The sequence below is a fragment of the Accipiter gentilis genome, chromosome 16 (genome assembly GCF_929443795.1).
Source record: "Accipiter gentilis chromosome 16, bAccGen1.1, whole genome shotgun sequence".
NCBI classification, from domain to species: domain Eukaryota; kingdom Metazoa; phylum Chordata; class Aves; order Accipitriformes; family Accipitridae; genus Astur; species Astur gentilis.
In genome coordinates, this window is record NC_064895.1 from 1,788,203 (window position 1) to 1,814,300 (window position 26,098).

Consider the following 26,098-nt stretch of genomic DNA (forward strand, 5'->3'; position numbering starts at 1 on the left):
CAGAAAAGATTAAGGAAGAGAGGGTTGAAAGAGGGGAACAGTATTGTGATATATAGCGAGATGAGGAACTACTGAAGCAATGCAACACCAGTGCTGGCCTGCTTGCCAGAGAACCTGTTCTATAAAGCTAGCTGGAGCTGGTCCATCAAATATCTGAAAATGAGCAGGAAAACTGAGCTGGTGGCTCTGCAGGAGAAAATTCCTTGTGTGTTGGGATGAGTTAACCTTTGTGAGTAGTGAAGGTGGTAGCAGAGCTTTGCATTGGTTGGGGTGGAAAAACTATGAGTTTGGGTAGCATAGTGAGGAAAAATGGTAGTGTGTGGAGCTGGTGAACTGGACTGTAATGGTGGTGAGCTGTATTTACACTTAAGTCTGTGCTAATGTACTGGTTACCTGTGGAAGTTGAAGACGTCACTGCATGTGAGCTGATGGTTGCTGTCACTGCAGCAGAGGTGTCAAGGAAAGACAGTTCCTCCACTGCATTAGCAATCAGCAGCTTAAGCTCACTCTCATGTGTCCTTAAAAAACCCAACCAAACAAAGAAAAAAAACAACAAAAAAACCAAAAAACAAACACCAGAAACAAAACAAAACACCCAAAGCCTAAAGGTTGCTGACATCACATTTTGAGGTGCTAGGAAAGATCACGACATACAAGAATCTTACGGTTGGTTATAGCGAAAGGGTCTTGACTGAAAAGAAGCTGAAGCTTTGCTTTCTTTTGACCAGACTTCGATTTCCTTAGCAGGGCCTTCTCAGCATGTGGAGGCACAACCATGACTAGCTTAGGATACAGATAAATACAGACTACAACCGAACAGAAACAGTTGTAGCTGGGAGAGGGCCAAAAGAATGTCTCAGCAGTAAGTGTTTTTATTTGTAATTTCTTTCCTAGGAATGAACAAACACTAGCACCATTTTAAAGCTAAATTGTCAGCTCTCATTTGCTTTGCTAATGATTTCTTTGTGGTACTGTGTCTTGCATCTGTGTAGAGAGGAGTTGTGGTTCTTGGGTTGTTTTTTCAGCTATCTAGAAGAATTTAGCACACCAAATGTCACAAAGCGTTTAATTCATGGAAGCAGGGTTGATGATTTACCAGGTTTATGTAGTAGGAGTGAATGGTTCTTGAGATTGCAGTCCTATTGTCTTGGTTCTCTTCCTGTTGCAGTAATTTATGATATTTGGTGAGGAAGTCCACATTTATGTTCGGATCTAGCCATTTCCATTTCCTGTAAATCAGCAGAAAAGGAATAGGGTGAAAGAAGATTTCTCCCTTAGTGAATCTTTGGTTTCTGTCTCAGTGGACTGATACAGATTTGAACTATGTATGACCAGAGAGAAGAGGCTTTATACAATAAATTCGTTGCACTCATGCAGCATATTAAAGGAACGCTTCCTTCCAAGTCTTGAGATGTCAATTTAGGCACAGTTATTGTGGTTGTAGTAATCAGATCATAATTTTATTGAGATGAATTTACACCTGTCACCTATGCCTACACACAAGCTTTTTTCTGAGAGCCTTAGTCCCTGTGTCTTGCTGGACCTTTATTTCAGATAATTGTATTCTGTTGCTAACCTGCATGGATGCCTATCCTTAAATAAAGAACTCTTAATTAATCTGTTTCTTCTAACCTTTTCAATCCCTACTGCCTAGTTCCACTTCAGTAGGGCCAGTCTAAAATTGTAAGTGTTACACTTTCTAATCCTGTAGGCAGGTGCTTGAGACTGTCAACCTGTTTGTCGAAATAATGGTTGATTTTTTTTTTTTAATTATTTTTTTTAAACAAACTACTTGGAAATTCAGCAGTGGGAAGACACAGTGCTTCAGGGGAGTCCCACGAATTTATTGCCCTTATTTCTGTTGCTTGAATTTTGCTACTTGGAACTTTCCTGCCTTTGCCAAATAGCATTAGGCTTTTTATTTTTTTAATTAGCTAATGCTCAGAGAATCCTTTTTTTTCAAGCAATAATTTAAATGATCTGCATTGCACAGTAGTTAAGGTTGCAAATAGTGTTTTGGCCTGAGTTACCTTCTTGTTTTTCAACTGTGAACCATAAGTCTGGCATTCGTGTGAGGATAGGGTTTTTTTTATTGGTAGGATATTAGTGTGGAGCAAGTGATTACAGAGAATACTTTGCTTCCCAGTACATAAAACAGAATGTGATACTTACGTTGAGAGTGCTGGTATTTGTTCATAATGTACTGGTATTCCTTAGTAGTTCCAACAATTTTCTGTGGCACATGTTTTATTACATATAGTGTGTAACCGCCAATGTCAAGAGTCCAATTAAATCTTGTGGAGAAATTAATCACAAAATAACAAGCTACAAACAAATCTGTGGGTTGGCTTATAAGGAAAAATCCTTCCCCTTTCTGTGCAGGTTTGTTTTTCTTGAAGGGGCAGTCACCCTGGTCTATTTGCTACCCAAATGAACAAATGTGGGGAATTAAAACTGCCTCTGAAGATGGAGAGGCAAATCTCCGAAAAGCTGGTGGATTTTGTAGCTCACGCAGTCGATCAAAATGTTATCCTTTTGGCGTATAGTCTTTGTATAGCTCTTTTTTGAAGGTGTACTTTTCTTACACTGGCAGCATACCTCTCTTGTGAGCTGGATTAATTTAACTGAGCTATGTATTGCAATCAAGCATTAAAATTAATGCTTTGGTTGGCATTTCAGTGCTTCATGGACATTCTAATTCTCAGTTGCTGGGTTTGTTTGGACTTGTTGGGGCCTGACTCAAGCATAGTGTAAGAGGAGCAAGATAAAATTTTGTGTGCAAATGCACACCCTCCGCTAAGCAGTGTAAGTTCCCGTTTCAGCTTCAAAACTTGTAGTCTGGGCATTTCAAGTGAGACTGAGATTTGACTGTCCAGCACAAAGGAGTGAAATCCATTCCCTTTCCAAGCATTTCAGTACTGCAAAATCACCTTTATAACCAAAATGGCCAGTTAGCTGGAATGTTTAGCAGAGAGGCTGGTTGTGTTGGGAGGCTTAGAGCCTAAACCCTTTAATCACCTTTTCTGATGTGGCCCTCCAGATCAGGCTGGAAGTGTCTGGCAGAAGGATGCTGTAGGACAGCAAATAGAGTGGCCTGTGCTGCTCAGCGTCTAATACTCTGTTGCCTTGCAATAATCGAGCTCATGGCAAAGAAAACATGCTGTTTGCAATCACTAGTTTCTTGTCGTAATACAAATATGGGCTTAATTTTAGCTTGAGAAGTAATATCAAATAATTTTGTTTTCTTACTGCCATGCATTTGATCGCTTCGAATTTTTCGGTCCCAAGAGATAAGAGGTTACAAGTGCAGATCAGGCTACAAAAAGGCTTGAAATGCTGCAGGGTTTTTTGTTTTAATCCCTTCAAGGTTTCAGTCTTTCTTGTGGTTCTGATGTAATGTAAGAAATTAAAACAAAAGACAGCAGCCAGATGGTACATCTCCAGGATCAGACAGATTAGTTTTTTAAAAAAGTGAAAAGTTTGCTAATACTTATTCTGTTCTGGAGTTTTTGCTTCTGTGGAGTTCAAGCATCCATCTTCTGCATGCTTCTACCAGTAGCACAGAGTGAAATTACAGCTACTATCAGGTTAAAAAAAAACACAACCCCCTAGCCTGCTTTCACTGAATATCAAATAGACATGATTAAAAGTCTGATTTTTCTGGATCGTAGGATGTGCTTGCTGGGCAGTAGTCTAAGTTGACGCTGTTCATCCTTGCCTCAGTTTTAGGAGGTGCCCTAAACAGCTCCTGCAGCAGGCTCACTTTAATTGCTAAAGGTGTTCTCAATTTGATTAGTTTAAGATGAGGCTCTGAATTTGCACTTTCCCTTTGCCCTGTTGTTTGGGAATTACTCCATTTTGTTAGCCTAAGTTGGCTTTGTGGTTACAGAGTATTTTCATGCACTCTGAGTTTCCCTTTTTTAGGTTTTCATTGCTTTGATATTCCATTTAGATAGCTGTTCTGATTCAAATTACTGCATTTAAATAGTGCATAGGGTATATCTCTGATCCCAAGGGAAACTACAGAAGTTCTGTAATATGGAGGCTTTGAAATCTTAATGTACTCGCTTTTATTTGGTTTCAGGTTTTCTTCAGCATATGCATTGCTGTGTTCAGGTGAAACCTTCATGCTACTGGAAAGATAAGCAAACAGACCTCAAACTGAAAAATGAGGACATGGTTAAATTAGTTTTCTTTCCTTGTTTTTAGGGGACATCACACAAAAGGGGTATGAGAAGAAGAGAGCAAAACTTCTGGCTCCCTATGTTCCACAAACCCAAGGTAGGCACTTGTTTCAGCTGGTGTAAGAATTTCGCATAGCCTTGACATTAAAGGGATCTGTGGAATGGCTGTGGAGTGGAGCACTGAGATTTCATTTGCCAGCTCTGAACTATTCTGCTTTATATGTGTTTCCTCATCTCATAATTACACTGTGGAGGTTGCATGGATGCCATGAAGTCATGGGCAGTCGTTTGCTTCTAGTTTGCTTGTTCATATTGAACTCCAGGGATTCCTGGTAGTTTCAGAGCTCTTTGGTGGGCCTCTGTAGAGTGCTGTGTATTTCAACACTTTGTATGCCCTGTCTTTATCTCCCACATACATAAATCACATCCTAATCCCATGTCAGCTGAGAACTCAAGGGCTTTCAATCAATCATGAAGTGTGAGGCCCTCAAAAATAATTCTTGAAACCTTCTTAAAAATGGCTTAGCTGGAGAGTTGGTCTGTACTGCATCCTTCTTTCAGCCATCTTAATTCCTTGTTGGAGAAACATTAGAATTTTCATAATTTGTTGGTGTATTTTACCAGAGTAGCTGAATTCATGTACTTCGTTTACATCTGTTTCTTTTGGTTCAAAGATCCTTAACAGTAGAGCTGATTGTATGTAGGATAATTATATATAATTGTAAACTGAAGAACATGGCTGAAAGTATGTCTAATAATTATTATGGGGATGCTTACCCAAAATAATTGTACTACTGATATGCGGAGATGCTTAACCATTAAAAACTAATGTGTCTGGCTCTTAGCAGTTTGGGGAGTGAATGGTTATGACAGGCAGTCATGACTGGACTTACTGTAATTTTCTGAGAGTGAACCACTGCCAAAAAAATTTTGAAAAGTGAAGGCTAAAAGTGCATTTATTGACCATCAGCACTGCATCAATTGGGGAAAGATTGTATAGGTTTTTTTCTGCTGAAATTACAGCAGTTCACTTCAGGCAATTGCTTGAGGAACATAAAAGGACTCTGCCATTGTAGTGGTAACTTCTAGACTCTGCCGATCCAAAACACTTGATGGTTGCATTCCTGCTCTCCTCCATCCCAGTTGTTTCTCAACTTTGTTTTGCTTGCATATTCAAATAAAGCTGCTGCCCGGTCTCTTGTCCAAGACTTACTGCCATCGTGGGTGCTTTACACACGAAAGAAGGGTGTATTCTGTCTGAGCTAACATACTGCAGGTAGCAAGGCAAGCAAAAATTGGGGTTTAGTCTTCAGATTTGAGATTTTGTTGGAAACAGCTCTCTGAGTACTGAGGACTGCCTCCCTGACCCAGGATGTGATAGGAATCTCTGATGACTCGGTTGCTACCTTTGTATCAAATCTGTTTCTGTTATTTAAAGAAACCAAAAAGTAATACACATGACTAATCCCTCTTAAAGGTCTTCATAAGTAGCTATTTGTTAAGCAGGTTTTACAATCTCTCAGTCCAACGTGTACACCAGCGGAGATCTTGAGCCTTAGAAGGAAATGTGGGCTCCTTTCGTGTGTTCAAGTGCCTTCTTGGCAGACTTGCTTTTGTCCTGGAGTCTGGCAGAGGCTGAAGCTCTACAAGTTGCTTTTCATCTGACGAAATGATCTTGTGCCCCTCATGCTTGTCACTGTGCACGCATGTTTGGTTTGTTTTAGAAAACGTTGTTTAATTAGGAGGAAAAAAAAGTGTTTGGCAAGACTGTCTGTGGCCCTGTTATTTTAATTGTCATGCTTTTGAAAGCTGCAGAATGAGCCTAAGTTCAGGAAGAGACACAGGCTGATAGGAGGTCACCAATTAAGATAGCATTTTGACTGCCATTCTCTCTCAGCCCTCCAGCTTTTTATATATCTTATATCCAGCTGCCCCTATATCTGGGAATGTCCTGTTGTAAAAATCCTGCTGAAGTCACGCATGAGGGATTCAGAATCAGGTCACCTTGTTAATGAGCAGAAAATTAATTTAGTCCATAACAACAACAAAAAAAATTACTCTTGGCATTTAGTGCATTACATTTCTCAAAGCACCTTCCTGATGTTAGCTAATGTATTGTCTCTATTTCATAGATGTGAAGTGAGGCGAAGGTAGGTATGATGACATGTCAGGGCATGTCAGCATTATAATTTGGGAGATTCTTATTGCTAAATCGGTGCTCCCATTCACATTGCCTCTGGGAGCTTGCCTCATTATTTTGGAGTTAAGGCAACAATGTTAATTACCTAAAGATACATGTTTTTCCTGGTGCAACATCCATTTTTGTAAATGAAACTTACTGAGGTGATGGAGTTGTGATACCAGAGTTTTTTGCTTCTCTGTTACCTGCTGGCTGCTGCACAAAAGGCTTTGAATAAAGAATTTTGAGCAGCTTCCCAAGTTGAGTGTGTTAAGTAATGCTGCTTTCGCTGGTGCCCGAACCAAAACAGGGAGGACAGGCATGCTTATTTCATGTTACACTACCGACTAACCACCAGCAAAAATAAAGGCCACCCTCCTCTCATCTCATCCTCAGTGTCTTTCTGAATGTAACTGTAGCTAAACCATAAGTTCCATTTTGAAACAGAGAGAAGGTCTCAGTGGCTTGAGATGTTGCTTTTATTGGACTAACACTGACGTTTTCAAGTAACCTTCAGAGTCGTTTGTGAGGACTGAATATTTGTATGCCTATTTTAAAAGGTGCGATACAATGCTATTTTTTACTATTTTGCAGAATGGTTTTTGGATGGGCAGATGAACTACTCTGCTACTAGGAGGTGGTATAGTAACTCACTACCTCTTAAACCTAGTTTTTGCTGCAGACTACAGGCAAACTTCTGCCTAGAGAAAGAGCTCCTGCCCATATTAGTTGCTGCAAATCTGGAACAGCTTTTACAACTTTTTTAGCTCAAACAATGCAGATGCTGGAATGCCTTTGCCAAAATTAGCAGCCCTTGCACACACACTGTTGGCAGAGTACGTTTTCTTGCTATTTAAGATAATGCATTCGGTTCCTCTGCTAATGCGTAAAGGAAATTATGTTCATTAAGCACTGATTCACTGTCACAACCTTTTTATGTAACTGCTGTAGTGCTCTTGCTCCTGTTTTCTATTCTCATGATGATGAAAAAAATTTAAAATTTTAAACAAGCAAAGAGAACATTATTGCAAAGGTAAGATTAATATGATCTGGTGGGTTTTTGTATTCCAGTACCTCAGGGAAAGCTGTTGGAAAATAGGACTAATATGCTTGTAAACCTGTTGAGATTGATAACATTTGAAGATGTTTTAATTGATCTGTGAATTCTAGCTGTTAATGTATGTTTTGTTGTTTTTTCTGCTTCATGTTGTTACGTATAGCACAAGGTGGGAACGTTATAGATTCTGTTACTTTAGCGGTTCATTTCTTTAAACTCGTGGCACTTTGGAAAAGAAGCATTTCTTCTTTGCTTCCCAAGTGGGCTGTCATGTATTTCCTGTCTCAGAAGAGTCCTTCCTGCCACCCTGTGTGTTGTGGACTTCCAATAAGCCAGCAGAAAGAACTCTACAGTAGAGTTTTGCCTTTTTTAAAAAAACTTTATTCCCCCCCCCCCCCCCCCCCGGTCTTTCAGCATCATGTTATTTCAAATGGGAGCTAATGTGGAATAGTAATCAGTGATAAAACAGCTTTGTCTAAACCTGTAAATCATGCACACGCGCTCCAGCTTAGTGTTGTTTAGACAGTTTCACCCATTTACAAGATCTGACTTGCAGCTACCACAAATGGGGAATTATTTTCTTCCTCATTCAGTCTGAGGGGTATCACAATTTCAAATAAAGCTTATCACTTGACTCTAGGAAGTATCTTTCACAACCTTTGAAATAATATCCAGGACTGAATCAATGGAGCACCTGAATTCTTCCTTCATGTCTTGTACAAGGCCAAATTAAGATCCATCTAGCTAGTATCTCCTGCAAAAGTCTCTGAATCTCCTAAATTTGGTGAGTTCTGAGCCTTCTAAATGCTGAAAGACAGCAGCAATCACACTAAGCTTATGCAGCCATGCCTGCTGCTGAGTGAGGCTGTCCCCTGTGCTCTGGAAGTGCTGTTCAGGTTGGCTTGTAAACCCTAGATACTTGAGTTTGTTATTTATATGATTTTTACAGGCATGTAGCTTGAAAAAATCATCTTGTTATAAGGAATAGCCAGTCCAAGACTGGCACTTCTGTTCAATTCTGTATGCAAAACAGCAGAATAACAGGTTTGCCTGCTGCTTTTCTTCTGTCAGATGAATCTAGCACTTACTGTCCTTGTTATTAATGTAAACATTTATCCTTGTTGATCATACATGATGCTTATAATGATTCTTTTAATCTAAAAATATTTTTATGGAACAAAAAAAATAAATCCCTGAATCTCTAAATCATTGAACCTCTTCCTTCAACAAAACACAGGGATCACAAAGCAGTCAATTCTGCTTTAAAACTAAGGACAATTAAAAAATCCATAGCATCCTTCAAAAGGAAATCTAAAATATTTTATTTTTCATTTTTCTGTAGATTCGGATCCTGCCAGCAGGAACTGCAGCTATAGCAGGATTATTCTAAAGGGAATGCTAAATAAGTCAGCTATCACCTGCCAGGCTTAGCTCACTTATGTTGCTTTGTTGTATAACCATTTATGATTTACTGTAGCTATACACTTTTTCCCTCATCTGTGCTTGAATGCTTTGTTAGGCTACTGTAACATGTTATTATGTCATAGTAAAATATTTAAACAAAGAGCTTGCTCTTGGTGTGTCATGTCACTTACAGACACATTTGATCCCTTTGTAAATGGAATGTCATGTTTGCCTTGTGATGTCTTGCAGAGCAGATGAGATGCTTTTGCAAGACTTAGAGAACTGAATATGAATTTAATAATCCATTTAAAATAGTGTTAAATCTGCTGCTGACATCTAGTGGGTACTTGAATTCGTAAGTACTTGAATGATCAGAAAGCATTAAGCTTTTCTTCCCAGCCTATGAAGGTGTCTTGTGTTTGGAAATAAACTCAAAATAAAACTCTCTTGGTTTTGATTTAAGGCAAGTATATGCTACAAGGATGTTAAACTAGTTATCAATGAAATGTGTTCTAGAATGACAGAAAGGGGACACAAACACTGATTCTTTTGGATGTGGGTAAACTGAGATTTTGAATTGAAAATCTTGCTCTGAAGTCCAGGTCTTTTGATTACTGGGTCCTGCACTTAAACCTCAGAAGTCTCTTTTCCTTTTCCATTCTATTTTTTGTGCCACTGGCATCTTTGTACAGGTGATGGTTATGTTTTGATAAGCAACCACAGAACTCTGTGGTATATGTTATGATATCCAAAAAATACCAGTGAAAATGAGGAATAGTTGTTTGTCCCCCTAATATGGTTTGAGAATTTCTAGCTAGCAGGATGTGTTCTTTTTAACTAGAAATAAAGGTTCTGATTTTTTTGCATGATAGTTTAAAGAATCATTACTACATAAGCTCGGTAGCTTGCCTCCATTGAATATTGATATTGCAAACAGAACTGCTAAAAATTTGATTAAGAGGTGAAAAGTTTTGTAAAGATTCCCAGGCCAAATATTAAAGCTAGGGGTTAAGAGAGGACTTCTTCCAGGAGCGTGTTGCCCCCATATTCTTGAATTTTTTCCAAAGCATATAATGCTGAGCTTATTGGATAGTTAGTTAGCTATAACATTCAATTAATATTTTGCTTTTTAGGATGTTGGAAGGTGTAGAAGATGGTTGAAGATTTCTGTAACTAGTTAGGTGTGATTTGCTGGTATTGTAAGTTCCCTGAGCTTGAGGCGCTTGCCTTAAGTTGTTTACCTAAAACCACACACTAAGAAAGTGGTATAACTGGAATTGGACTCCAATATTTGTGGTTTCCTCTTCATTTCTCTAATCCTTTGGTAGTTTGTGAGAATTCATAAGCACCGCATATTTAAATGACACAATTGCTCTTCTTTTTGCATGACTTCAGGTGACAACTGTAATTACAGCTATATATGACCTTTTGGTTTTGGTTTTTAAAAAGTTCCCACTGATGCACAGATTCATTTTAGAATCGAGACTCCAGTAGCCACGATTCCTAGTGTCCCTTGCTGAATTATGTAAAATGATAATTTCTTATCAGATTATCTATTTAGCTCCCTGTATTCATGGGAAAAACAAACTTTTACAGGATGATAAAGCCACTCGCTTCTTGACATGCTGAAAGGAGCCAGAACCTGGACAACTAAAGGTCTATTCGGTTTTGTCATTAATGTGAACAGCAAAGGCTCTTGCTGCTGGTATATTATCGGTTTTCCTGTCAATAACACACACTGGTCAGTGGAACACTGAGTAATGAACCCAACTTCTCAACACGTTTTTCTGTGGGTTTGCTCTTTTCACAACTCAAACTTAATTTGGGATAATGACGTATTGCATCAGTCAAACCCCTTTACTCATTGTGCCCATAGCAGTGGTGTCTAGAAGGAGACTGGTGTAAATGACTATGATCTCTAAAAGCAGCTACATATATTGCTTTACCACAAGTTAAACTGCCAATTCTCTTCCTCCTTAATGCAACAATGAGAGTATGGTGCAGTCCTCTTCCCATTGGAAACATGGAAAAATAGGGAGCAAACTATACAGATACTAAATCGCAAAACATTGAAATTCATTGCAAATGGCCCTATTAAGGGTGTGGAAGTGTAGGACTTACCTGCCTTATCTACTATTTTGTTTATCAAAATTTATCTGTATCTTATCACCTTTGCTTTTGTATTTTGTAATGGATTCTTTAAAGATGACTTCATCTCCCTTTATCACTGATAGGTTACTTAAATTACGTGAAATTGTGTATTATGTCACCTGCTTCAGATTTGCTGTAAATTGCCTCTTCAGGTGCCTAACAACCCCTTAGAAAGAAAAAAGCTGGAAAAAGCCTCTTAAGGTCAAAGAAGGGACAGGTATATCTTAACTGCTTATGGTATAATTGAACAGATGTGTTAATATTCTAATTAGATCCACTTCAGTACAAAAAAAAAAAAAAAAAAAGAAACAAAGAAGGGGAAATGCTGTAATTATATGGTAAAAGAGAAAAGTATGGTCAAAAAAAGCTACTTCTATTTCCTGCTCTCAGAGAATTTGTGGACTGTTTTCCAGGGGTTGATCCAGCACTACAGAAGGAATCCAGAACTCAGATGCCTGTTCCATCTGCAACTCCGACCTCAGCATCATCATCATCCTCATCCAAATTTCACCGAGCTCGCTCAGGGGGAGCCAGAGATGAACGCTATCGATCTGGTAAGAGCAGGGGCAAGAGTTCACCTGGGATTCCTGTTAATGAGGAAGAATGTACTCTGTCCCCTCAAGGAATCAAGCTTATTATTTGTCCACTGATGGAAAGTCCTACCTTGGTGGTTCTGTATAAAGAACTATCAGACTTGTAGGACTATAGCTGCTGAATCAAAAAAGAATGCTAAGAAGAAAAAGCAAATAATTTTTTGCCACCTTGATTTTTTGGCTTGAATGCAACTATTCAATGCAAGTCGTTCACAGAATGGAAAGCTTATTTTAACGATGTCTGTAGGTAACAAGATTCAGTGAAGTGACAGGTAATAATTTGTTCCTGGAATTGGTGATTGCTGTGCATATCTGCTCTAGGAGGTTGGAGAATGAGAGCTGTCTTTATCTGTGCTTAAAGTACTTCCAAAGAGCAGCAGAAATGGCTGACTAGCACCCTGCTGATTTCCTTCTCTGCTTAAGAAAAGGAGAAGGTGGAGGCACCTATTTTTTGTCTCCACTTGGTTTTGGTTTTCAGTTTTCATTAATAAGATTTAAGTTTTCTTCTCAACAGGGCCAAATAAAGTATATCAAATATACCTTCTCCAGTAACACGGCTATTGTATACTGCCATTTCCTAAAGCATTAGAAGAGCCTAGTTTTCTGGGGTTTGGAAAAGCATAATTAAAAGACATTAATCTGAGAAATTAATGTGGATGAGCTCTCCCTTGTCAGAGTAGTTTTTTAATAAGTTGTCTTCCCATCACCAGCGATGTGTCTTCCTTTAAAGAGTTTTAGATGTTTGTAGAGGGATGGAGGCCTCATGTCCTAGCCTGTTTCAGTTACTAATCAACATGTATTTGCAGCTGCAGTTCATAACTTTCAAGATTTACATGAAATCTGCATCCAGTCAGGTTTTTGAACATAAGGTTTTTCCTAAATCAGGCAACTGGCTCAGAATTTGTCAGTTTATAGACCAGAGTTACTCCTGGGGCTGTATACAGTTAGGTTATAGGCATATTTTAAATTATGCACAAGCAGTTTTAGGATAACCTTTGGTTGAGGGAAACAGTCTGGTGGGGTTGGGGTTTCCATAAAGGTTGCTAGAGATACCAGAATATAATGACTAATCCAGAAGATTCTAGACTAAAAAACCTGGCCCTGCTATTAGCTTGCTAACTTTAGAAACCTCAGTTAGTCTCCCTGGTTGTTGGTTTGTTGTTTTTTTTAAAAAAAGAAGGAAATGTTACTCATGAGGTGGCAAAATCAGTTGTTTGGGAAGGTACTGTAAAATGGGGGGGTTGCATAAATACAGATGGCTAGCAATAGTTGCACATGTGTAAGCCTCGTGTTTTTCTTCCTCCTCTACTGTTGCAAAACTGAGTATATGAACTTCCATTTTGCAGATATCCACACAGAAGCAGTTCAAGCAGCACTGGCAAAACACAAAGAGCAGAAGATGGCCCTGCCCATGCCAACGAAAAGGCGGTCTACATTTGTTCAGTCTCCAGCTGATGCCTGCACTCCCCCAGGTTAGGTTCTTAGAGTGTGCGTGTCTGCATGGATGTTAAGGTACGCTTTAGTAACAGTTTCCAAATCAAGAGGCTGCAATTGTCAAAATATTCAAGCTCTTCAGCACATTTGTAGGTAGTCTGTTATTCCTGTAGCTCTCCTGCTACGTTTGAGCAGCTGCTTGTTTTCATGGAGCTGCTGTTAGGGCTGTGAAAATGACTCCTCTTCTGGGAGCTTTTAAACAATCAATTGGCGAGAGCTGAGTGGGCTTGCTGGACTGAGGCTTCTTTTTTTTGCTTCCCTCACACCTATTTCAGTTGCATAATTCACATTTTGATTTTGCTAAGGTCTAATACTCAACATATAGGAAAAGGATTTGCATTGATATGCATTTCTGGGCAAGGACCTTGGAGGTGGTCCTGTGGGATTCCATGACTTGCAGGACTTTTCTTTCCTAACCCCTCCCATGTAATGGATGTGGCAAAATACCTTGGATAATGTGGTGTCTGTTATGGTGCATGTGCATCAGATTATTAATAAACCTCTCTGTTTTCAAGCAGCTATACGCATTGGCTTAAAGATGAATGTGTGTAATTTTTGGCAGTGACTTTTATGTTGTCTCTCATTGTGCAGAAGCATCACAGTCATTTGGATTGATGAAGGCATCTGAAGATTATGAATTCATATCTCATTGTGAATTCATGTCTCTGAAACTGCTCTGCTAGGCCACTTCACTCATACCTATTCTTTTACCTTCTTTTTTCTTCGTACTTCCTTTTTTCTTTAGCTTTCTACTGGGGACTAATGCATGTTCCCAGTGTCTGCTTGGGTCTTAGCTTTGTACTAACTTTTCCAGGACTACAGCACATTCTGAGCTGTGGGTACGACACAAATAAAGGTTAGCACTTACGGTGTGTCTGGAATCAGTCTTTTCCTTCAGCTTGTGACTGCATTCTGCTTTGGCAAGTAGGTAGAACATGATTTAATAGTTTGATTTACAACTAGAGTATAGGCAGGCAATCACTTTGAAGAACACGTAAGTTTTAGGCCAAAGCGTAACTGAATGTTTGTATGTAGCCCTGTACAATTTAAATTATAAAGTAATGAGCGCTTTCTTTGTGATAAAATAAATAGTTCACAACTTTAGGATAGGCAAGGTATCTGTTCTCTCAGAAAGGCAGGATGCAGTTCCCTGTTGTAGTTTTCTGTTTTGTTTGGGGATTTTTTTGTTTTGTTTTCTGCAATTAAAAGGGACCCATTTAGAATACCAGACAAAAGCATTTTCTGTGTGTGGCCTTGGCATATTTGTTTCCCAGCGCCTGCATTCTGTTCTGTTCCTTTGAATTTTCAGCTTTGAGAATGATACTGACCCCTCACTTCCCATTTCAGAATTAGCAAAGTTAGGCAACACAGCATCTGATACTATAGAATATGAATGGAAAAGTAATGAGATAAGTTAATAAACTTGGAGAACCCAGGGGAAGGATACTTGTCTGAGGAGGTGAATCTTTTGTGTGCTTTAAACAGGGTCAAAACACCAGGGGTAAATGTTGCAGGCATCTGCTGCTTCAACTTCTGTTTTGGCCAGTGTAACCTTGTTTGACACAGCCTGTGGAAAAAAAGAGTTCTTTATATTACAAGCCTGTGCCATTGATATGTGAATTGGAAAGAGAGCATGTTCAGTGTAATGTGCTTTTCCCTAAGCAGCTAGATTTTCTTTTCTGCTTCCACACAGACACGTCTTCCGCATCCGAGGATGAGGGGTCACTAAGGCGCCAAGCTGCTCTTTCTGCTGCATTGCATCAGAGCTTACAGAATGCTGAGTCTTGGATCAACCGATCTATTCAGGGGTCATCCACATCTTCATCAGCATCTTCTACACTTTCCCATGGAGAAGGCAAAGGGACCAGTGGGTCGCTAGCTGATGTATTTGCGAATACTCGAATAGGTAGGAGATGGGTATGAACAGAAAAACTGCTTCAAGTTCAGATTGTATTAATAAAGCTGGAGTTGTCCATTGCATAAGGGAAATTCAGATCAAGAGTTTAGTTAGTTTTGATGGAACTTGCTAGGATTTGTTGGAGTTGCACCATCGTGATGATGTTTTCCTTAAGAATTTCAGAATATTGAGGTGGTTGAAAAAGGGGAAGTGGGGAACAGGAGCTTATTGAAGTAGAAAAGGCTCCAGGGTGTGATGACAGTATTGACAGGATCAGTAGGCACAACTTTCTTTCTGTATACTGTGTTGCTTATGTCTATAGCTATTTAAAGCTACTGTGTGTACAAAGCTACCATATGCACGTAGCATTTGGCATCTGTGTCCTGATGAATACCATAGGGTTGTCTTTGCCTATTGGGTGGGGGAAATGCTGTGTTTTAACATTCTCTTTTTGCTACAAGCCCTAATGGTTTATTGTTTGCATTAGATTAAAAAAGAAAAGAAAAGAAAAAGAACCAAAACCAGCCATTTATGTGAGCAAATGAGCATGTCATTGAAAAAAATGGTTTTAGCAGAGTAAAGATTTAGCATAGATCTTTCATGACTAGTCTGAGAAACAATCAGAGCATCCAGGTATTGAGAAGACAGAGCAAAATTTACAGATCTGGATACCCCAGGCTCAGTTTTTTGAGGCTCTGAGGTGCTCCTTGCTGCTGATGCTTCTGTTTGAAATTGCAAAGTTTGTTTTTGCTCTGTGTATGTTTGTCTTTTTTATCTTCTGTTAAGGATATTACTGCATCTTAGGAGATGTCTGTATTTTGTGTGCTCTCTGCTTTTGCTTAACTGGTTTGGGGCAAGCAGTGCATAGAAGTGCTGGTGTTTTTAACTGTTTCACTTTTTTTTTTTATTGCTGTTATTTTTGTTTGTTTATTTGCTGGGATGCAAATTGTTTTCTGAGATGGAAAACTGGAGAAATTGCCCATAAAATGTAGTAAATATAATTAACGCATCTTTGAAGCAGAGAGGCTGTTTTTAATTGGAGCATACAGAAAGCCACGTTACCTTTTGTAATGAATTAAGGTAATCTAGCTTTTTACCTACAGAATAACTACTATCTAATATAATTAGTATTTTATGCAAAATGGAAGCTTTAAATCTTTGTTGGAATTCTGTTTTTGCCATGTAGATGCCACATTCATCCTGTGCTAACACCTAATTTAAATGAACAGGAACTCTCACATGTGCAATTTCATATATTTCTTTGGAGAGAGCAGTAAAAAGTCCTGCAAATGTTTGGAGTTGTATGTCCTTCCTACTGATATTAGAAGCTCAATAAATGAGAAATACTCCTTGCCAATGTATCTCCAAAAGTATGCAGAAACGGATTTTTTTTCCCAGTAGAAAGAGGGGCGCAGAGAATCAGCCGCAAAAACCTTTCTGTGGGAATTATTCAGTATCTGACTTCCTTCAGACTCTCTCTGTGCAAGCCAACATACAGTTTCAAAATTGTTGTGTTTTTTCCTTTGTAAGCAACAGTTGCTGGTTCTATTAAGCTAGAATAGAATATTCTTGCCCTATCAGATGATAGAACCTACTGTGTTGTACAAAGAAATCCCATGTAAGCAAAAATCACTTAATTAAGAGAAAGCTAATGAGAGAATTACTGAAGTGATACTTGTAGTTTCGAAGCTTACAAACTCATCTGAAAAGCAGAACAATGTCTTGCAACTTAAAGCAAAAGTAAGAACCAGCTCTCTCTATTCGTTGGATTTTAAGTTTATTATTTAACTGCTGGACAGGCTCATACTGTTTAGCCACCGAACTGGAAGAAATTTAAGCCCAACATGATTTTTTGCTGATCTGCTTTAGTCAATAGCCTACCGCGTGTTTTGTTTCAGAAAGCCCTTACTGACAAAAAAGTTAAATAGTATAATTCTAGCAAGAGAGATTACTGCATAGGTGATGTAGATTTTTGTTCTGGGGCTGTGAATATTTCAGAGCTCATGTGGATCTCAAATTTTTATTTTTTTTTTTTAACAGTGCTGAAGGTTCAAGAGATTTAGCTTGATTTGAAGGTTAGAGACCAAGAATAGGAATTCTGTTTTGGTGAACCACTTTCCTGACATGGACAAAGCCACTCATCTTGTGCCTTTGTTTTCTGTTTTCCAGAACAGATAACGTGCACTTCCTAGAGCTACTTAATATTTAGGAAGCGGTGTGTTTAGCATTAATAAGAGCTCCCACACATTCAACCCATTAAATTCTTAAGATTGTTGGTAACAGGTAACTAACACTTTGCTTGTTTCATCTGATAATAAAAGGTATATGTTAATTGCTATCTCAATTTTCTCCCTTCTTTTAGAAAATTTCTCAGTTCCCCCAGATGTCACAGCAACTACCTCCTCTTCCTCAGCACGCCCAGCAGCGATTGACCTTCCTCCTTCAGGGATCGTGAAAGGCATGCACAAGGGATCTAATCGGTCTAGTCTCATGGATACTGCTGATGGTACGGAAGCTTTCAGAGTACCCAGAAATTAGAATGGTGTTAAGGACTTGAGCTGGGAGAACAAATCATGTGACTTAAGTTTATCCCATTTAAGCACTTCTCAAATTTGAAATGGTTATGGCATTAGCATTAACACATTCCTATGCCACAGTTATGACATTGGCATGAACACATTCCCATGCTGCAGCAGTTTGCTACTATGTACTGAACTGGAGAAAATAATGGGAGAGATCATAGGCTTTTCTCTTCTTTACTGCTTTTTAAGAAAAAAATGATAAATGCATAGGTAGGCTAATTGTTTTTAAAAGCTTTTGTCCTAGAATTCCCTGAAGGAAAGGTAAGATGAATGAAATAATGTAATTCTTAACTATAATTAAGCTCCCATGAAGCTGATAATACTCACTCTAAGCTGGTTGGCATAAACCTTTGTGCAGAGGGGTAGCAGTAACGCTTCTGGTCTTGTTGTGTCCTCCCTCTGCTGGCAATCTTGCACTGCAGTTGATCGATACTGCAGGCAGGCGCAGGTCTGTAGGCAGTGTTTCACAGCAAGTGCAGTGTGTCAGAGACAGATGGAAATCAGCCTTCAGAAGGGAGTAAATGCTTTAAAAATTCATTTCTATTACTAGGATTTTCTGACCACTGAGTTAATACAGAACTGATATAATACTTACTAATGATGTCCTGCACTGGCACAACTTTTAATAATGGAAGCCAGTAGTTGAATGAGTGGGCGCATGAAGAGAAGTATCCTCCAGTGGAAGGCGGTAAGATATAAATGTTAATAGGCATGATGAACACTTTTATTAGACAAAAATCTTTCCCTCCAGGTGTTCCTGTGAGTAGTAGAGTCTCCACGAAAATTCAGCAGTTGCTTAACACCTTGAAAAGACCTAAAAGACCACCCCTGAAAGAATTTTTTGTGGATGATTTTGAAGAAATTGTGGAAGGTAATAGCACCAAATAATGTTTTTTATTAATCATTTGTTATAAGTACACAGACATGCACAGTGCTGAATTTATTTATCCCATTGTTTTTGAAGTTGACTCTGGCTATTTGTAGCTAACCGTAGCCTGCATGAATAGTCTGATACAAAACCAATGTTTGAAGTAATTTACTGTACTGCTGAGCTTTGGGTGGCCTCCTCACACTAAACTTCTAGCAATAACTAAAACTTATTAACAAAACTATTTAAATACATTTTTAAACCCCTTTCATTTGTTTAGGCTACTTTAATTAATTTCCCAAAAGGGATTGTCTTTAATGGTAATTTCATTACAAGCTTATTTTGTAAGACTGTTTTTCTTTTCTCCAATTCTGTGTTACTTTCCTCACTACTGTTGTAATGAATACCCTTTAGCAGCACCTTAGGAGAAGGCTATGTTCATGATATTTTGTTCTGTGAAGGGCTTCCTAGGAAATTATATGTGATAGGGGTTATTAAACCTAAAGGTGATGAGGAAGAGCATTTGTTTTCAGTATGTCTTTCCAGCCTAACTGGTAACAAATGGGCAAAGATGAACTGGAAACATTATTGAATTTTCTTCAGTTCCACAGCCTGACCCAAATCAGCCCAAGCCAGAAGGACGTCAGATGACACCTGTGAAGGGAGAACCCCTGGGAGTTGTTTGTAACTGGCCTCCTGCCTTAGAAGCAGCACTGCAGCGCTGGGGAACCACGCAAGCTAAATGCCCCTGTCTGACAGCACTGGATGTTACAGGAAAACCAGTTTATACCCTCACGTATGGTGAGTTGAGCCCTGGCTCCCATTGCTAAACTGCTTCGAAAGAGCAGCATTGGATAGAACACAGCGTTGTTAGTCTTAGTGTGGTTGCAAATACCTTCCCGGTTTTTGAGAGCTTTGTAGACAAAGCAGTGTAACTGAAAGAGGATGTGACTGTAGACAGTAAAAGCAGTCAAGAATTGAAATATTCTCTTGTATGCTGGATTGATTTAGAGTTGTGCAAGTCTCTCTTCTTTGTGTTCTAGGCAAATTGTGGAGCAGAAGTCTCAAGCTGGCCTACACACTGCTTAATAAACTGGGGACCAAAAATGAACCCGTGTTAAAACCTGGAGATAGGGTAATGAGTTTGGGACTGTCTGGTTCTCCCTCTGAAATAAAAAGAGGGGTTTGGGGGGCTGTAACTTACTACAGACACTATAATCTTGTCCTTTTAATAGCGAGACTCTTATCCCAGGGACAGGCTATTTGGGAAAGAAACTTTTGTGATTTTTCAGTCCTGCTGGCTCCTCTGTAAGCAACTTCTTGGCTCTGGACTTCGAAATACATCTAAGGAAGAGCATTGCACCTCTGAGAGAAAAACAGAGTTTTACATCTCTGTGTTTTGGCTGTGTGTGCATCTTCATGTGTATGGGTGCACAGGGAATGCTGACATTGCTGCGCAAGGAACTCATGCACATACCAGATATTCCGCAGAAGAAAGAGTGCTTAAAGATGCCCTGTGAAAGATGTTGTGGTAGAATGTGAAATAACACAAAGTTTTCTGACTTTTAGTCGCTGTAGATCTGAACTGTGCAATTTTTCCTTGTATTTCAACTAACACCACATTTTTGTGAATTGTAGGTAGCCCTTGTTTATCCCAACAATGATCCAGTCATGTTTATGGTGGCGTTTTACGGCTGTCTCCTAGCAGAAGTCATACCAGTGCCTATAGAGGTACCTCTTACCAGAAAGGTAACGTTGATGGAACTTAGAGGAGTGATAGGCTGATGCGGGATGAAAACCAAGTCAGACCATCAACCTCTGAAAGTGTTTCACAGCATCCAGCTGCTGCCTTAGCAGCTCTGTATCAACACAATGTGTGAACCTGGAATAGCTGTTTAAAAATGGAAAAACATATTGACCAGAGAGCTGTGCTGAGTAGCTGGAAATGGTCGATTCACCTAACTGCTGTAGTCTCCATTCTGTTACTGCAAATAAGTTATACAGTACAGACAATACTGTGAATCTGCCCTCTGATGTGAAGGGAATCTCATTTCCAGACGTGCTTAGCATCTGCCAGTCTTTTGACTTTGCTAGAGACTGAAGGTGCTAAGTATGTCTGAAGACTTTGAGGCACTTGTAAATCTTTGCTCAACGAAGTGTTTTCTTTACCCTTACCAGAATTTTTGCAATATTGCCATATTATTGCCTTGTCAAGAACTGTCTAAAACTATAGAATTTCATAAGAGGAAACAAAAGAAACAGGATAATGGCAAACATATGGCAAGAGAGGTGGTAATGAAATGGTAAGCTGGTCTGGTAATACTGTGGGAGTCACAGAGCTTTGCTTTGATTTGTCTGTAATGTGACAACTGCTGTAGCAACCAAATACAAAATTAAAACTTCTCCCAGTATTTGCCCAATCAGGTTTCTTAGTGAGCTACTTCATTTCAGTGTTTTTATCATTGTGCAATAGAAATTAATTCCTGGGGAAAGAGAGGCCTTGTTATTTCAGTTTAATTATACGTTTTGCTTTTTTTGCCTCATCATTCCTCTTTGAAGCATCTGGGCTTCCATTAATGAAAATAAATGTTGTATGCTCAATGCCTAGATGCTGGGCATGAGCACTTGTTTTCTGTGGATTTCACATTCAGTGCATTTTAGTCTTGCCAGTATAATACTTCTTTTATACATAAAGAGTTCCCTTTGAGAATCACCCAATTTCTCTGCAATCTGTCCCCAGTTACATAATTGTTTCATTTTTTAACAAAATGAATTGAAAAAAGCAGACTTGATATGCAGAAGAGTAAGTAGCCCTTCTGCATTTTTGTGGTGGCTTATTTTCCTATGGACTTTTATTGGCTTGTAGGTATGTCTCCATTTTCACCCAGCAGGCCTTTGTGCTGGATATATATCATCTTCCAAAATGTGTTATTATGTAAGCTTAGAAGCAGTTGTACTCATCCGTGCCAGACAGTGGTTGTCATCTGAGTTTCAAACCATTGCCAGATATCGGATGCAGGCAAAGAAGGACAAACCAAAGGAAAGAGTGTTTGTGGGCCTGGGTTGTTTCTTCTTTTTCCTCCCCATGTGATCCATAATGTTACCACCCAATTACCAGAGCATTACCAAACCTTGCATTTTGGTAAGGGGAAGGTTGACTTATGTCATCTTTGAACAGGAATGACTTTTTTCCCCTCTCTTCCTCAGGATGCTGGTGGTCAGCAGATTGGTTTTCTGCTGGGAAGCTGTGGTATTGCTTTGGCCCTCACCACTGAAGTTTGTCTGAAAGGGCTTCCAAAAACCCAAAATGGAGAAATTGTGCAATTTAAAGGTTAGATCAGTTATATACTTGCTTTTGATTGTACTTTTGCTATAGCTGAGCTGTCTGAAAGTAGTTGACAGAGGTCTGAATGCATTTTGTGGGGGCCAAAGGGAGCAACTTTTCTGATAGCACCACTTGACTATTGTAGGTTTTATGCATATGGTGTATATTGATCCATTTGTCCGACAGAATTGCTTTGGTGTTCTGGAAGTCACGATGAATCCACCTTACAAGACAGGGCTGTCCTCAGATCCCTTCAGTGGCATTTGGCAGGTTCAAAAGCAGTTTTATTAATGCTACGACAAGCTATGTTTAGAAATACTGCGGGGATCTTTCCTGAGTAGAGGAAGTACCTTGTTGCCCAGTGAACTCCCTGATGAGAAATGAGATGAACCTTCTGGCTAGTAGCTTGGCTTGGATTGGTATTTTGCTTGTGTAACTGAACTTGGACAAATGATGGGGTTTTAGTGTATTCTTGCAGAATATAAATCCCTCAATAAATAAACTGATATTAATATTCCACTTTAATTTTGGCTCTAGGTTGGCCCAGACTCAAATGGGTTGTGACAGATTCAAAATATCTTTCCAAATCTCCCAAGGACTGGCAGCCCAACATCTCAGCTGCAGGAACTGAGCCAGCATATATTGAGGTAAGTAGTGAATGGGGAATAGAAAGTAGTTTCTGTGAGCTGAATGTAATGTTCTAATCACTGGAGAGATAATACTTCTGCCTTACTACCTTAAACTTCCCAGTTTCTAGCCGCTGAAACAAGTCTTTCACTGTGTACAACCTGCTGTGAAGCTTATTTTAGTTTTGAATATCTTTGTGGCCTTGAGCGCCGCTCAAAATGAATTGGAGAGCACTGTTCTTGTTCCAGAAAGCTAGTAATTGAGACAACTGAGCTCTTTGAGATACTGTACTTGATAACATAGTTTGCTGAAACTACTTAAGCCAACAGCATTTTTAATTTTCTGTTCTTCCTAGCAGAGCTTATTTTCATTTGTACACCTCAGTAAGGCAACTTCTAGGAATTGCAGTGGTTTAAGTAGTAACAGTAATTCGGCTATACTTAATGGGACCAGGAAGAGATGTTGCGAGAAGCAGTAACAGGGAAATAAACCCACACACATTCAATTGTCATCTTTATCTCACATCTCTCTGGAGTTATCTGAACATGTTTGCTACCTGAATAACTATCTTGTCAGTAGTGAACCTTGCTGATACCTTTCTACAAGCAGGTACTTTTTTGAGTATGTCTTAGCAGCTTTAGAGAAACAAAACTTTATTTAATATGGATTCCGTGATTTAATTTCCTTCATATGTGGCATCCAGAGTCACACCCTGACTTTTTTTCCTCTTCTGTAGTACAAGACAAGCAAAGAGGGAAGTGTTATGGGTGTTACGGTGTCTCGAATTGCCATGCTGTCTCACTGTCAAGCCTTGTCTCAGGCCTGCAACTATTCTGAAGGTATGTGATGTCACAGAAACATCAAAAGAAGGAAGGTTCAGCAACATCATTTTCAGTGGTTGCCGCTCATATTTTTAACAGCTGTCTATGAGTAACCAATACACAATAGTATCTACTGTAAAAAAAGGTAAAGAAAAAGTAAAAGAAAAAGCTGCAGATTAATTCTCCCACAAAAGTGAAGACTATCTGTAATCTTTTCCATCCAAAACTACATCAGTTTCATTACCATAGTGAAGAGGAGTAAAAAGTGGGATTTGCATCGTGTCTAGAAAGTTAACAAGTCTGTTCTGATGAATCAAAAAGGGAGCAGATGAATCAGAAGTGAGGCATTTTCCAATGAGCTTGGGTCTCCCTCTCACTGTACTGATCACCCATTAAAATGTACCTCCAAACTCCTGTTCTTGATAGTGTGTGTAAATATTAAAGTACCTCTTGCATAAACTGGTTCCGTACTAGTCGCATGAGGCTTTTAGGCTAACCCAGAAATGGAGATTGGAAATTGCTGATGGGAGTACAGAGAGTTCTGCTATAGGATATGGTTTTAGTCTGGTCTGCCTTGTAAATCAAGCTAATTTATATATTCATGACTGAAACTTTATTTTTAGAGCTGTATGTCATGGTACTTTAAAATGAAGAGTTTGTCTTTTGGAAGCCATCACTTTAATTTCCATTGCTTCTGGGAGTCAGTGCTTGAATGATGTTCTCTACTCTCTTCCCCTGCTCCTGCTCATGCATAATGAGGTTAAGACCCTTTCTGTTCTACTGATGTACATTACAGGCTGGAATGTAATTTTCTTGCAACTTTCTGGGATGTGTTCCTTCTCTTAAATTGATGTTCAGTTGCGTTATTTTGCCTAACAAGGAGCTCTGACTAGTGAAATGTATAATTAGACAAACAAGGCTCTGCACTTGCTTGCTCTATGTGTACTTCTTAGAGCAGATCTGACAGATTCAAATGACAGTTTCAAACATGTGCAGATTCTAGCATAAATAATGGTTACAGCTGTCCTGGAACATTTCACTTCAAAACTACAACTTTCTTCTCCCAGGTGAAACGATAGTGAATGTTTTGGATTTTAAGAAGGATGCAGGGTTGTGGCATGGCATTCTAACGGTGAGTTGAACCTGTAAAGACTTTCTGAAGCATTTCATAACTCTTTATAATTGCAGCATTTGAGGACATGGTTGAGGACCATTACCTATTAAGTCAACCATTTCTCTCCCTGCTAGATCTGCAGTTCTCTGGAGGAAGTGTGGAATCATCCTCAGTAAACTTATGTGAATTCATGGTGGGGTAGGAGTTGATGGGGAGTGAGGGTGACTCCTGTTTCTGCTTCATAATAGGTTTTGTGAGCCCTTTTCTAAAAATCTTTTTTCTGCTTTTCAGAATGTAATGAACAAACTGCATACTGTCAGTGTGCCCTATTCTGTGATGAAAACCTGTCCGCTGTCATGGGTGCAGAGAGTTCATGCCCACAAAGGTAACTGTGGGCTTTAGCTTGAAGTTCTCAGAGTAAATGAGCACAGGGAAATTAATTGAGGCTTGCTTGCTTTTGTGAGAATTTTCTCCTTTAGGAGTGTTGGAGTGTGTATTCATATGAAGATGACTCATGGAAAGCTTTTATTTGTCCTTATGTGGTTTTTTTGTGTTGGTTTGCAGCAAAAGTTGCTTTAGTCAAGTGTCGAGACTTGCACTGGGCCATGATGGCCCATCGAGACCAAAGAGACGTCAGTTTGAGTTCTCTACGCATGCTGATTGTAACTGATGGTGCAAATCCTTGTGAGTATGCGCATCCTGCTGTTTTCAGGAGAGAGGGTTCTCAGCTAGTTGTCTCGCAGGCTCAAGCTTAGCTCGTTTTGTAGATACTTCTGAGAAGATTTCAGTTAGGGCAGCTGTCTAGTAACACAGGGCTGTGGATTGTGGTACTTGAGCCACCAGGGCAAGGAGTTTTCTGTGCTTTCTCATCCTTTGAGTACGAGTTGTGAAAGATACCAAAGTAAGAAACAGGAGAGTTGAATGGGAAGCTCTTGTGTGTAAAACAGAAATCTGGTCAACACAGTGAGATTAGTTTTAAATTGCTAACAGGGGATAAGGTAAAGGCTTTTAAGAAGAACTTTGGAGGGGAAAAAATCCCCAGAAAAATCTGCAAGGAATGCTGTTAGTGAAAAGGCTTAAAGAATGTTTGTCTAGATGGCACCAACTGGAAGGGATACTTGGAATACCATTAGACCTGTTTTGATTATACACACTGCATGGAAATAGACCCTACACGCACTAATTTTTGGAGGTTTGGAAAATATTTTAAGCCTATTGTACCGTGAGCATGTAACAACTCTAAAGCAAACCAGGGGAGAAAAGCAGACTTGTTCAAGAGAATACGCCTGTTCCCAAGTCACATTTAGTAGGCACTTAAGCTCCTTCGTGGCTGCTATCTTGGAAGATCATGCTACCTGGAGTTTTTAGAAGTGGTACAGTATATATATTCTGCAAATACACTGCACTTATTTCTAGGTTATTTTACGACAATTTTAAAAATGAAATTATGTAAAGTCATAGTGGCATATTTTCTTTCTTTCCAGGGTCTGTTTCCTCATGTGATGCCTTCCTGAGCTTGTTTCAGAGCCATGGGCTTAAACCAGAGGCAATTTGTCCATGTGCCACATCTCCAGAAGCAATGACTATTGCAATACGGAGGTAATGGGCATACAGCAGTGCAGTCTATTTGCTAGATTAAGTGATCCAGGCTGAAGTTTGTTCACACATCAGTTGGTCATAGTTGACTTAAGCATGTAATAAGCTCCGCTGACATTTACTGTGCGTGCTCAGGTATTCAAGTTGTTAAACATTTCTCCTAAGGTACGAGCGCTAATTTTTTTTTCCTTTAAGATGTGTGACAG

General features: G+C 39.3%; 1 protein-coding gene across 6 annotated transcripts in view; it reads left to right on the top strand.

The window, feature by feature from the left end:
- Positions 1 to 26,098, top strand: part of DIP2B (disco interacting protein 2 homolog B) — a 69,592-nt gene that overhangs the window by 25,835 nt on the left and 17,659 nt on the right. For 4 of the 6 annotated variants that reach the window (XR_007508313.1, XM_049818568.1, XM_049818570.1 and 1 more), the window contains exons 2-17: positions 4,210 to 4,281; positions 11,389 to 11,529; positions 12,915 to 13,040; positions 14,756 to 14,968; positions 17,322 to 17,465; positions 18,293 to 18,412; positions 19,013 to 19,210; positions 19,453 to 19,544; positions 20,048 to 20,158; positions 21,617 to 21,740; positions 22,272 to 22,381; positions 23,098 to 23,200; positions 24,250 to 24,314; positions 24,588 to 24,681; positions 24,861 to 24,980; positions 25,781 to 25,895. Coding sequence is in view for 5 of the 6 variants with exons in the window: in XM_049818568.1 (XP_049674525.1) it covers positions 4,210 to 4,281; positions 11,389 to 11,529; positions 12,915 to 13,040; positions 14,756 to 14,968; positions 17,322 to 17,465; positions 18,293 to 18,412; positions 19,013 to 19,210; positions 19,453 to 19,544; positions 20,048 to 20,158; positions 21,617 to 21,740; positions 22,272 to 22,381; positions 23,098 to 23,200; positions 24,250 to 24,314; positions 24,588 to 24,681; positions 24,861 to 24,980; positions 25,781 to 25,895 (1,948 nt within the window). In the remaining variant the exon portion in view is untranslated. The remainder of the gene's footprint in view (positions 1 to 4,209; positions 4,282 to 11,388; positions 11,530 to 12,914; positions 13,041 to 14,755; positions 14,969 to 17,321; positions 17,466 to 18,292; positions 18,413 to 19,012; positions 19,211 to 19,452; positions 19,545 to 20,047; positions 20,159 to 21,616; positions 21,741 to 22,271; positions 22,382 to 23,097; positions 23,201 to 24,249; positions 24,315 to 24,587; positions 24,682 to 24,860; positions 24,981 to 25,780; positions 25,896 to 26,098) is intronic. The other 2 variants (XM_049818569.1, XM_049818572.1) reach the window with 2 other exon arrangements.